This window comes from Vulpes lagopus, chromosome 16 (assembly GCF_018345385.1).
Source record: "Vulpes lagopus strain Blue_001 chromosome 16, ASM1834538v1, whole genome shotgun sequence".
NCBI classification, from domain to species: domain Eukaryota; kingdom Metazoa; phylum Chordata; class Mammalia; order Carnivora; family Canidae; genus Vulpes; species Vulpes lagopus.
In genome coordinates this window covers 56,131,943-56,144,190 of record NC_054839.1, presented here as the reverse complement: position 1 = coordinate 56,144,190, position 12,248 = coordinate 56,131,943, and the positions used below count along the sequence as shown (strand labels likewise).

General features: G+C 34.9%; 1 protein-coding gene across 1 annotated transcript in view; it reads right to left on the bottom strand.

The window, feature by feature from the left end:
* Nucleotides 1-12,248, bottom strand: part of COG3 (component of oligomeric golgi complex 3) — a 68,780-nt gene that overhangs the window by 47,041 nt on the left and 9,491 nt on the right. The window contains exons 2-8 of the mRNA XM_041731182.1: nucleotides 11,906-12,052; nucleotides 9,284-9,345; nucleotides 7,830-7,995; nucleotides 7,066-7,140; nucleotides 5,738-5,830; nucleotides 4,908-5,033; nucleotides 3,510-3,590 (exon numbers count right to left, since the gene is read on the bottom strand). Coding sequence (XP_041587116.1) covers nucleotides 3,510-3,590; nucleotides 4,908-5,033; nucleotides 5,738-5,830; nucleotides 7,066-7,140; nucleotides 7,830-7,995; nucleotides 9,284-9,345; nucleotides 11,906-12,052 — 750 coding nt within the window. The remainder of the gene's footprint in view (nucleotides 1-3,509; nucleotides 3,591-4,907; nucleotides 5,034-5,737; nucleotides 5,831-7,065; nucleotides 7,141-7,829; nucleotides 7,996-9,283; nucleotides 9,346-11,905; nucleotides 12,053-12,248) is intronic.

Here is a 12,248-nt window from a genome sequence, read left to right as displayed (position 1 = left end):
AATGTTTAATGAAACACCAGCAAACCAAATTGAACAGTACATGAAAAGAACTACTCATCACGACCAAGTGAGATTTATTCCTGGCCTGCAGAGGTGGTTCAATATTCATAAATGAATCAACATGATTCACATTAGTAAAAGAAAGGATAAGAACCCTATGATCCTGTCAATAGATGCAGAAAAAAAATTTGACATAATACAGCATCCTTTCCTGATAAAAACCTCAACAAAGACGGGATAGATGGAACATACCTCAACATCATAAAGGCCATATATCAAAGACCCACAGCTGCTAATGTAATCCTCAACAGGGAAAAACTGAGAGCCTTTCTCCTATGGTCAGGAACAAGACAAGGATGTCTACCCTCACCATTACTATTTAACACAGTAGTGGAAGTCCTAGCCACAGCAATCAGACAAAAAAAAAAAAGAAATAAAAGGCATCCAAATCAGCAAGGAAAAAGTCAACTTTCACTATCTGCAGACAACATACCATTCTATGTAGAAAACCCGAAAGACTCCACCAAAAACTTGCTAGAGCTAAACATGAATTCAGCAAATTTGCAGGATATAAAATCAATGTGGAGAAATCTGTTGCATTTCTAAAGCAGAAAAAGAAATCAAGAAATTAATCCAATTTACAACTGCACCAAAAACAGTAAGATACCTAGGAACAAGCGTAATGAAAGCAGTAAAAGATCTGTACTTTGAAAATTATAGAACACTTTTGAAAGAAATTGAAGAAGACACAAAGAAATGGAAAAACATTCCATTCTCATGGATTAGAAGAAAAAAACATTGTTAAGATGTCTATACTACCCAAAGGAATCTATATATTTAATGCAATCCCTATCAAAATACCAACAGCATTCTTCAGAGAGCTAAAACAATCCTAAAATTTGTATGGAACCACAAAAGACCCCAAATAGCCAAACCAATTCTAAAAAACAACACTGGAGGCATTTCAAGCTATATTACAAAGCTATAGTCATCAAGATGGTATGGGACTGGCACAAAAACAGAAAGATCAGTGGAACGGAATAGAAAATCCAGAAGTGGACCCACAACTATAGCGTCAACTTTGACAAAGCAGGAAAGAATATCCAATGGAAGAAAGACAGTCTCTTCAACAAATGGTATTGGGAAAACTGGACAGCCACATGCAGAAGAATGAAACTGGACCACTCTCTTACATCATACACAAACATAAATTCAAAATAGATCAAAGATCTAAATATGAGGCAGGAAACCATCAAAATCCTAGATGAGAACACAGGCAGCAACCTCTCTGACCTCAGCCATAGCAACTTCCTATTAGACACTCTCTGGAGGCAAGGGAAACAAAAGCAAAGATAAACTAATGGGACTTCATCAAGATAAAAAGCTGTACAGCAAAGGAAACAATCAACAAAACCAAAAGGCAGCCTACGGAATGGGAGAAGATTCTGCAAACAACATACATGATAAAGGATTAGTTCCAAAATCTATAAAGAACTTATCAAACACAACATCCAAAAAAATAATCCAGTAAAGGAATGGGCAGAAGACGTGAACAGACACTTTTTCAAAGAAGACATCCAGATAGCCAACAGACACATGAGAAGATGCTCCACATCACTCATTATCAGGGATATACATATCAAAACCACAATGAGATACTACCTCACACCTGTCAGGACAGCTAAAATGAACAACACAAGAAACAACAGGTGTTGGCAAGGATGTAGAGAAAGGGGAACCCCCTTACACTGGTGATGGGATTGCAAACTGGTGAAGCCACTCCAGAGAACAGTATGGAGGTTCCTCAAAAAGTTAAAAAGAGAACTACCCTACAATCCAGCAATTGCACTACTGGGTGTTTACCCAAAGGATACAAAAATACAGATTCGAAGGGGTACATGCACCCCAATGTTTGTAGCAGCATTATCAGCAATATCCAAACCATGGAGAGAGCCCCAATGTCCATTGACTGATGAATGAATAAAGAAGATGTGGCGCATATTAATACAATGGAATATTACTCAGCCATCAAAAGAAATTAAATCTTGCCACTTGCAATGACATGGATGGAACTAGAGCGAAATAATGCTAAGTGAAATAAGTCAGTCAAAGAAAGATAAATACTATATAATCTCACTCATATGTGGATTTTAAAAAAGAAAACAGATGAACATAAGAGGAAGGGGAAAAGGACTAAAGGAGAGAGGGAAACACACCGTTAGAAGCTCTTAATGATAGAGAACAAAGTGAGGGTTGATGGAGGGTGATGGGAGGGGAATGGGTATTAAAGAGGGCACTTGTGATCACTTGTGATGAGCACTGCATATTGTATGTAAGTGATGAATCACTGAATTCTATTCCAGAAACCAATATTGCACTGTATGCTAACTAAAATTTAAATTAAAAAAAAAAAAATCCTTCACTAACTCTCAAGAGAGAAACAAGGAGTCAGAGGCAGCAAAGGTAGACTACTCAGAATTTCTAGTATCTTCACAATGAAGTAGAAAAAGGATACATGTACCAGCTCTAGTCAACTGTATCATGCATATACTTGAAAACATTAACACATTTATCTACTTTCTGCACCCTCCAATTCCAATCACTCAATCAAGATAAATATTCAGTGCATTCCTTTATGTATCAGGCACTGTGCTAACAAAGGACAGTAAAGAAGTCACATGTTCCCAACCTCAAGAATATATACCAACACTTATCAACCCCTATCTCTCAAAAATAGGGGACTATTTTTGGACTACTTTTGGACTACTGCAAAATCTTTGTTAATCAGGCCTCCCCGTTGAAAATCTCTTTTCACCACAATCCATTCTACACAGTGAATCCTTAATTCAAAGAAATGGCAAATCTGACCAAATCATTCTTCTGTTTAAAATACCTCACTAGGGCAGCCCAGGTGGCTCAGCAGTTTAGCACCGCCTTCAGCTTAGGGCGTGATCCTGGAGACCTGGGATCGAGTCCCACATCAGGCTCCAGGGATGGAGCCTGCTTCTCCCTCTGCCTGTGTCTCTGCCTCTCTCTCTCCTCCTGTGTTTCTCATGAATGAATAAATAAATAAGTAAATAAGTAATTAAATAAATAATAAATAATCTTTAAAAACGTATGAATGAATGAATGAATGAATAAAATACCTCACAAGTTTGAGCCCCATGTCCAGCTCTGTACTCAGAGGGGAATCTGCGGGAGATTTTTCTCTCCCTCTACCCCCCCCCCTCCTTACTTGCTCACTCTCTAACTAAACAAATAAATATTTAAAATAAGTGAATAAATACAATAAAATACTTCACTAGTTCTCCATTTTTCCTGAATTAGCATATGTGATACCCCTTGCTTTTAAGATACCACTAAGGTACACCACTGTAATATGGAAAGACAGTGTCTACATTTCATTCATGTTCATTTTCCTGGTATAAGCAACAGGCCTAACATATAGTAGAATTTCAAAGCAGCTGGCTAAATAAACTTCATAGTAATATTTACATCAATGGACTTACTCTGACTTTGGGAGCAGCAGCTCGAAATTTCACATAAAATAATGTAAAGGCATTGTCTGCATTAGGTATAGATGCAGGATCCTAAAGAGACATGGAGGAAGATAGGGAAGAAGATAGTCACCCAACAAATAATTATTCAGAAAATGTGACACCAATCATTTCAAACAGCTACTGCTCGGCCTATATACCAACCAAAAGCTTAAAGAGAAAAATCTCAAAGAGAGATTTCATATTCAATGAAATCTCTTTTGTAGTACTATCGCTAAAAATGAGAAATACTCATGTGGAGCTGTCGTCTCCTACCTCTTTATAATTAAAATTTACCCTACGTTACATGAATTTTGATGGTAAATAGACCTGAATTCAGATTCATACTCAGTCACTTACTGACAGTAGGATATTGGCCAAATTACTGGACCTGAGATTCAGTGCATCTACCAAATGGTGATAACATGTACTCATAAAGGTTTTATACAGCTCAACAGTGAAGGCCTAGTTACTAGAACACAGTAGGTACTAGTACTGATTAGGTATTAATTTCCTAAACTTATTAAAAACTTTACAAAATAGAAAAATTATATAGTCGGCCTTCATATCAGTTAAGAGCAACTGAACAGTAAACTGTCACCCCAAAATCAGTGGCTTTGAACTGAAAGTTCAAGAAGATATTCCATGTTTTTTAGAAATTGAGCTTAAGAAATAAAATGCATAATCTTTATGATTTTATTTTCTTATGAAAGAAATGTGTTCAATGACCATCTTAGCTAGGTCCACTCTTAATTTTCTAACATAACACCCTGTCCATTTTCCACCTAGCTTGTTTTGCTCCATCTATAATTAATTTGTTTCCTTCAGCAAAGGATCCAGCAGTCTTTGCTGACTGCTTCTCCTGAATATAAGCTCCATGAGCACAAGGACCTTGCTGGCTCCTTCTCTCTATTGTACGGTTCCCAGTACAATGCCAAGCACTGAGAAAGCACTCAATAAAAATACATTTGCTAAACACAGAAAATTATCTATCTTACATAAGGAAAAAAGTTCAAAGTATCCATTATATATAATCCCACCACTAAGAACCACTTTTATCATTTTGATGTATTTCTTTCCAATACTTTCATGAAGATAAGAAAATGTTTTAAATGACAAATAGTTTGAATTTTATTATTTACTATATAGTACAGAGTACTTCTCACACTATTAAATATTTTTTGAAAATAAGAGTCTGATGGACAGATACAATACAGCCATTTTTTCATATTATAAATAAAACCAATACATATTCTTATTTAACAAAAGGTAAAAAAGTTTTTAGAGTTAATAAGTACTAATCTTATATTTAGATTATGGAAGATGAATAAAAAAAGGAAAAAAAAAAAACCACCTCATCAGGTAACTCACCCTTTTTAATAACTGATTTGTGAGGTTTTGTAGTGTGTTTATAGTGTAGGTCTTCATAAGATGCAAAGCTTTAGAAAGACATTGCTTAAACTTCAGCAAATATACAGGATAATCTTTAAAATTTGGCTGTAAAGGAAAGGGAAAGATTTATAAAGAGGAAACAAAAAAAGGCAGAGTAAACTACAAAAACAAATCTGTCTTTTATAGGGTCTTACACAGATAGGAAGCTCTCAGCAAAGATGAATACAGGCTGCCCACACCCCACCAACACCTGCCCAAGCAAAAGTTCACTTTATGCCACTTCACTTTTATTTGACATAAGACCTACAATAGTACTTGTTTTCGCTAATGAAAAGAAATCCAAAGAGGATTTTCACTTTTATGAAATGGTAAATGTTTCATTTTATGCCATTTCAGCTACTACTTTCAGATAGTGGGGGAAACCTTATACTGCTATAAATCCTTGGTGGACAGAAAGAGAGTGATTACATTAAAGGGCCTGTTCCTTTAATTTCCTCCCAAGTAACACTTTTTATTTCCAAAGAAGTATCTAAAACAACAGGAAGTCAACAGCATAAAAATCACTCCTCCTGTTAGAAGGGATAAAACTGTCAGCCAGGACCTCTTCTACTCCAGGGATTGTTGCATCAGCAGCTAAAAGTACTTCTTTACACCACTGCAAACAACGACTAAGAATTTACTACAGTCTTTCTTCAAGTATAATACAGATACGTTTTTCCCTTCAGAAGAAATAATTACTTTATAGCCTAAGAAATGATACATAGGGATGTTAAGATTTCTTAAAAACATGCAAAAATACCATGACTTACATGTGATGAGATATATGTTATACAATCATCTAACTTGGCCAGCATAGGTATAAATCCTTCACTATTAACAGACAACGTAGGAGAATTCAATTTCTTTAAGAAAAAAAAAATCATAATTCACAAAAAATATACAGGCGAAAGTTGAAAATTATGTATTGGAATTAGCATATTTCCCTTTAGGCTACAACAGTTATACTAATGTCCTTATATTTTAATAATTACTAAAATATCCTCAAATATAGCCCACGTGTAATAATAATAAAGAAAGGACCAAAAAAATACTGATTTAATTCAGCTTATTACTAATGAGCTTTAAGGGGGCTCTACATAAACTAACAAATATTTATTCACCCAATTGTACCACGTTATACTAAAATAACACATCAACTACCCAGATTTCCCATTTTCTAGTACTTTACAACATATACAAATTTCCTACTTTCAAACCCTGGCAATTTTCTCAAGTTAAAGAATTAACTAGCAGTCATACCATGTTTCGCAGTCATGTTACAAAAGTAAAACATAAAATCTATAAGCAAACTACAAGTAAATGTATATAAAAATAAACATACACAAATAAGTATAAATGCAAATAATATATAAATCTTTAATAAAGTATAAAATTACATATTAAGATATATAAAATTATATAACATATGTCTTTATATAATATATAAAAATATAAGTGATGTATGTTAAAATATAAACGGACAATTATTTATCTTGATAGTTTGGCAATGAATGATCTCCCTTGTATCCCATTGTTAACTGGCTACTAGTTTTCTATCTCTGTAGTAAACTATAATAATTATTATTAATTCAATAATTTTAATAATTTATACATAGTACTTATGATTAATTTATGAGCCAGAAAGACACAGGGATGTAATTTACACAGCAGTCTTCATTGAAACTATTATTTTGGGATATAAGCATGCATTATAAGGACTATACTTCAAACTGAACATGAGATTAACTTAAAAAATGTTTTGATTACTAATAACAGCACAAACACAGCTAGATTTAAAATTTAATATTTCTTTTTACAACCTTCATAGCTTACAAATAAGACACTATAAGTGGTAACTGACAAGGAGATTTTAATAACAGTAATATAACAAGAAGAACTACACAACTTAAATCGTATTTTTAAAAATCTGAACTAGTAATGTTACCTCCATCAGGTACAAATAGAATATCCTATCAGCAAGCAAACTATTAAGTTCAAATACCACTCAGGCCAATTTATAAATTTAAAGGTTATATTCCAAAAGGAAAATATAAAATAAAGTCATTAACTTTACAAAAAAGTAAAAAACAATGCTTACTGTGTTAATAGTTTCCAATTCATTAAAATAGGAAAGCTTTTGTTGAATGTTTTCAGCCAGATCAACAAGTTCCGACTTGCATTTTTTAAAAGAAAAAAATCAGTATAAGAATATACGCATCAACACTCCAGTCTCAAAATTGCATTGAACAGATTTATATCAGATATACAGGTTTATGTTAGACATAAGATTTCAGACTAATGCTCAAAGATTTCTACAATTATGAACTAATAAACAATGATTAGTACAGCAACTTACATATGATCTTTTATAAAACAATAAATTGCCTTTCAAAAAACACACAAGATACACAAAGAAAACTCACATAAAATAACTTAAATGTTCTATCTTTAAATCATAAATTTTACTGCAATCAAGATCAGTTCATCTTAAAAAAAAAAAAAAAAAGATCAGTTCATCTTTTCATAAACTCCACCATTACTATAATCACCGTGCTTGTCTATAAAGTGTCTAAAGAGTGGACAGAGCAAATTAATGTAACCTCTTCACTCTGAAATTGTACTGAGACAGAACTTCTAGCTCATAACATAGGAAAGCCTGTCTTGCCCCATTCATTCATGTAAGCTTATTTAAAATAATAAACAGTCTGACAATGTAATAATTTGTATGCATAGCACAAGGCCTCATGCAGAGCAGACTTCAATATACACTTGGAGAAATTAAAGAAATTAGAATTAAATTCTATCCGTCTACTTAAAAATAAAATATTAAATATAATCACTCTCTCCCATACTCCAAATTACCTGTTCTTTTAGGAGCTGTTCACAGGCTTCATGTAGGGTTCCTGTCTTATTGGACACAAAAAGATACTGTTTCTGCAATGATTCCAGATGCTGAAGAGCATTGTTTACATCATTCAATATAGCATCACACTGCTCCTGAAACCCAGACAAGTAATCCCTCATCTGTCTAGAAAACAGAACCAAAAGGGGATTGGCAATAATATTTTCCCCCAATAAGCAGAGTCAATAAACAACAAAGTCTCAATTTTCCCCAAATGCTTTAATTTCAGGAGAGAAGTCTGACCCACTACTAAAGCTCATTATATTCAAAAAGTATTTTAACACCTTTTTCAGTAATTTAGAGGGAAAATCACTGCAACTATAAGCAACAAAAGGAATCACCCTTGAAGCCAGAAGTTAGCTTTCCACACATCGGCAACAAAGCCCTGGCTTAACTTTCAAAAACTGAGACACTAGGGCCATCCCAAGGTATCAAGCAGGTCAATCCCTCAGGTCATTTATGCCAAAAAATCCCATGATGGTGTGATGTCATGGAAAGAATTCTGGACTTGGAATTAGAAGACCTGAGTCCAAGTTCCAGCTGTGTCCAAGTCTCTATGACATTAAGCAAGTTACTTTCAGGCGTCAGTTTGCACATTTGTAAAAAGGAAATGATAATAATACCTTTTCTCACATAGCTGCTGTAAAGATTAAGTGGAATCATGTATCAAAAACCCTAACACACTACCTAGCAATAACAGTCACTTAATGTTAAATAAATGCAATTATTCAACCCACTGTCGCCAAATCAGCTAGAAACGATGCACCATTCATTTTTTCCATGCTATCAATATACACAAACAGAACAACACAGTTTTATACTCAGTCCAGGTGGGCATCCCTAAAATCTCTTGGGTCCCTACATCTAAAGAAAAGCAACAGATATCTCTTAGAGTTCCTGTAAAAGTCCCACTTGAACCCAAACCTTTCTAGAGTTATCTACCAACCCAATGTCTATACTTCCTAACCTAATTAATAAATTAGGATAGAACTTTTTTTTTAATCACATAATTTCTCTAACCTAATTAATAAATTAGGATAGAACTTTTTTTTTAATCACATAATTTCTCTCTAGCTCTTTTTTTGTTGTTGTTGCTGTTGTTAAAAAATTTATTTATTTATTCATGGGAGACACAGAGAAAGAGAGACAGGTAAAGAAACAGGCAGAGGGAGAAGCAGGCTCCATGCAGGGAGCCCAATGTGGGACTCAATCCCAGGACTCCAGGATCATGCCCTGGGCCAAAGGCAGGCGCTAAACCGCTGAGCCACCCAGGGATCCCCTCTCTAGCTCTTTTTAAAGAAAATGTCACTGTTGTGACATATACCTTAATTCTTTTTAAAGACAGATTACAATAAAAAAAAAAAAAAATGAAATGAAATGCTGTAGGGAGCCAACAAACTCAAGAACCACATACCTGTATTTAGTTTCTTCATCCTGATCCATCTGAGTTTGTAGCTTTGCAAACCAGGAGAAAAACTGGAAAAATAAAAAGTATTATAGTGTCAACAAAACTAAAACAGACAAAATGAAAAGTGGCTACATGCTAAACAGCAAGTCAAAAGAGTAGACACTAAGTCTTATTGTTTGGGGCTCAGACATTAATAATTACTTTTAAGCCAGGAGATAATAATTTAATTCCATAGTCAGTATCTATATGCTAGGAAAAGCAAAGGATTTTAAAAACACTGGATTCGGAGTCAAACAAGGAAGAGTATTAAAGATACAACATGTAAAAAATATATATCCCTGTTGAAGAAGCTAATGCCTATTTGCTACTTTGCTAAATTTGAATAGGTAACATATAGTTTGGGGTAAATGTTAATATCAATGCTATCTAATAAGAATTGTAAAAATATAAACTGAAATAATATAACAGAATGATTTAAGAACATGGACTTTTGTATCACCTAAACCTGGATTTGAGTCCTGGGACCTTGCCACCTGTGTCATGAAAAATATCTATTATTAAAAAGAGGTGGGATCCCTGGGTGGCGCAGCGGTTTGGCGCCTGCCTTTGGCCCAGGGCGCGATCCTGGAGACCCGGGATCGAATCCCACATCGGGCTCCCGGTACATGGAGCCTGCTTCTCCCTCTGCCTATGTCTCTGCCTCTCTCTCTCTCTCTGTGACTATCATAAATAAATAAAGATTTAAAAAAAAAAAAAAAAAAAAGAGGTGGAGAAGACTGACCTTAACAATATGAAGAATGATGGAAATGTTTTATATCTTGATCACAGTGGTAGTTACACTCGTCAAAACTCATCAAGTGATATACTTAAAAGGAGTATATTTTACTGGGTGTAAATTCTAACTCAATATATTAGTTTTTTTAAAAAATTGAAAGAGAGATACACAGGTACAAATTTAGCCCAGACAACTCTTTTTTTTTTTTTTCAAAGAGTCCAAATAAGGTCATTGACATAGTGCAAGATTATCTTCTACAACTCTCAAGTGGGATTTGAAGTCAAAGGTATGCTTGATTCCCTAAAGATACTAGGCTTGCCAAGTACCTTAGCTATCATTTACTGAACACTGACTGTGTGCCTGCCATACACTGCATGCATTATCTTATTTAACTTTCAGAAAAAATCTCCTAAAATGGGTACACAATCATCTTTGTTTTACAGATTAGAACCAAAAGCCCAAGATACAAGTAATTTGCCTAAACTCACAAAGATGGTAAGTGATGGAGGTGACTTTCACATCTAGGATGGCCTAACTCAAGCAGTGGAGAGTTCTTTTTTTTTTTTTTTTTTTTTTTTTTTTAAGATTTTATTTATTTATTCATGATAGTCACACAGAGAGAGACAGAGACACAGGCAGAGGGAGAAGCAGGCTCCATGCACCGGGAGCCCGATGTGGGATTCGATCCCAGGTCTCCAGGATCGCGCCCTGGGCCAAAGGCAGGCGCCAAACCGCTGCGCCACCCAGGGATCCCAGTGGAGAGTTCTTTTTCACTCTGCAGCACTGCCTCTTTACTTACTTACTATACCTGCAATTCAGCATGCTTGCTTTTTGTTTTACTTGGTAAAGGCCTAAGCTTTGATTTTTATAGGGTAGGAAGGAAAGACAGGGGAAATGGCAGAAGAAACTGCCATTTAGGTATTTAAACATTTAGGTTTATAATTAGGAAAAAATAAAAATCAAGAGAACTTTACATATGTAAATTACTGAAAATAACTATAAGGATTCATCTGAAGAGAATAATTAAGTTCTTAAAAAAAGAAATTACCTAGCAACAAGCAGAGGGGTTGTGTGTGTACATGTGAGTGTTTGTGCACAGGCACGGGCACGCTAGAGGAACACAATAACAACATACACTGGGGGAGATAAAAAATGCATGAAATATATAAACCCTAATGAGTAGATATCAACATTCAAACTTGAAATATCGTATCTTTGTATGCCAAGTATAACTGGGCAATAGGTTCATTTAAAACACAAAACACGGGATCCCTGGGTGGCGCAGCGGTTTAGCGCCTGCCTTTGGCCCAGGGCGCGATCCTGGAGACCCGGGATCGAATCCCACGTCAGGCTCCCAGTGCATGGAGCCTGCTTCTCCCTCTGCCTGTGTCTCTGCCTCTCTCTCTCTCTCTCTCTGACTATCATAAATAATAAAAAAATAAAATAAAATAAAATAAAATAAAACACAAAACAGGGCAGCCCCGGTGGCTCAGTGGTTTAGCGCCACCTTCAGCTCAGGGCATGATCCTGGGGACCCCAGGATCGAGTCCCATGTAGGGCTCCCCACATGGAGCCTGCTTCTCCCTCTGCCTGTGTCTCTGCCTCTCTCTCTCCCCCCCACCCCGTGTCTCTTCTGAATAAATAAAATCTATAAAACATATTTTAAAAAATAAAAATAAAAAAATAAAACACAAAACAGCCACAGCTAACACAAAATCAAGAATGTTCTAGAAAGATCTGATATTAACTATAGTTTCAAATGTTTAGAACTTTTAATTAGGATATTTTTTAATTGCCCTATCTTAAGATATTTACAATAATCAAACATCCTTAGGAATAACATTAACATTCACCTGCTGTGCAGTTTCAATTCTTTCTTCTTCCATTTCTAAGGAAGTGAACCCCTTCAAGAGAATGTCTTCTGTAGATTCAGGTACTATTGAAGTCTGTGCAATGGGCCGCGACTGGGATGCTAAACTACACAAATCTTCAATTGGAAGCTTTAAAAAAAAAAAAAAAAAGAACCATAAAGATATTTAAATAACTTGAAAATTCTCTAAACTCAAAATTATTATTCCATCTCACCATTTTGAAAGACAAAAGAACGTTTTCTATTAAATCATTTGAGGTTAATAAACGCCATTAATAACACTTACAACTAGGTTCTTTCTATTAAATGCTAATCTCAAAATGTAA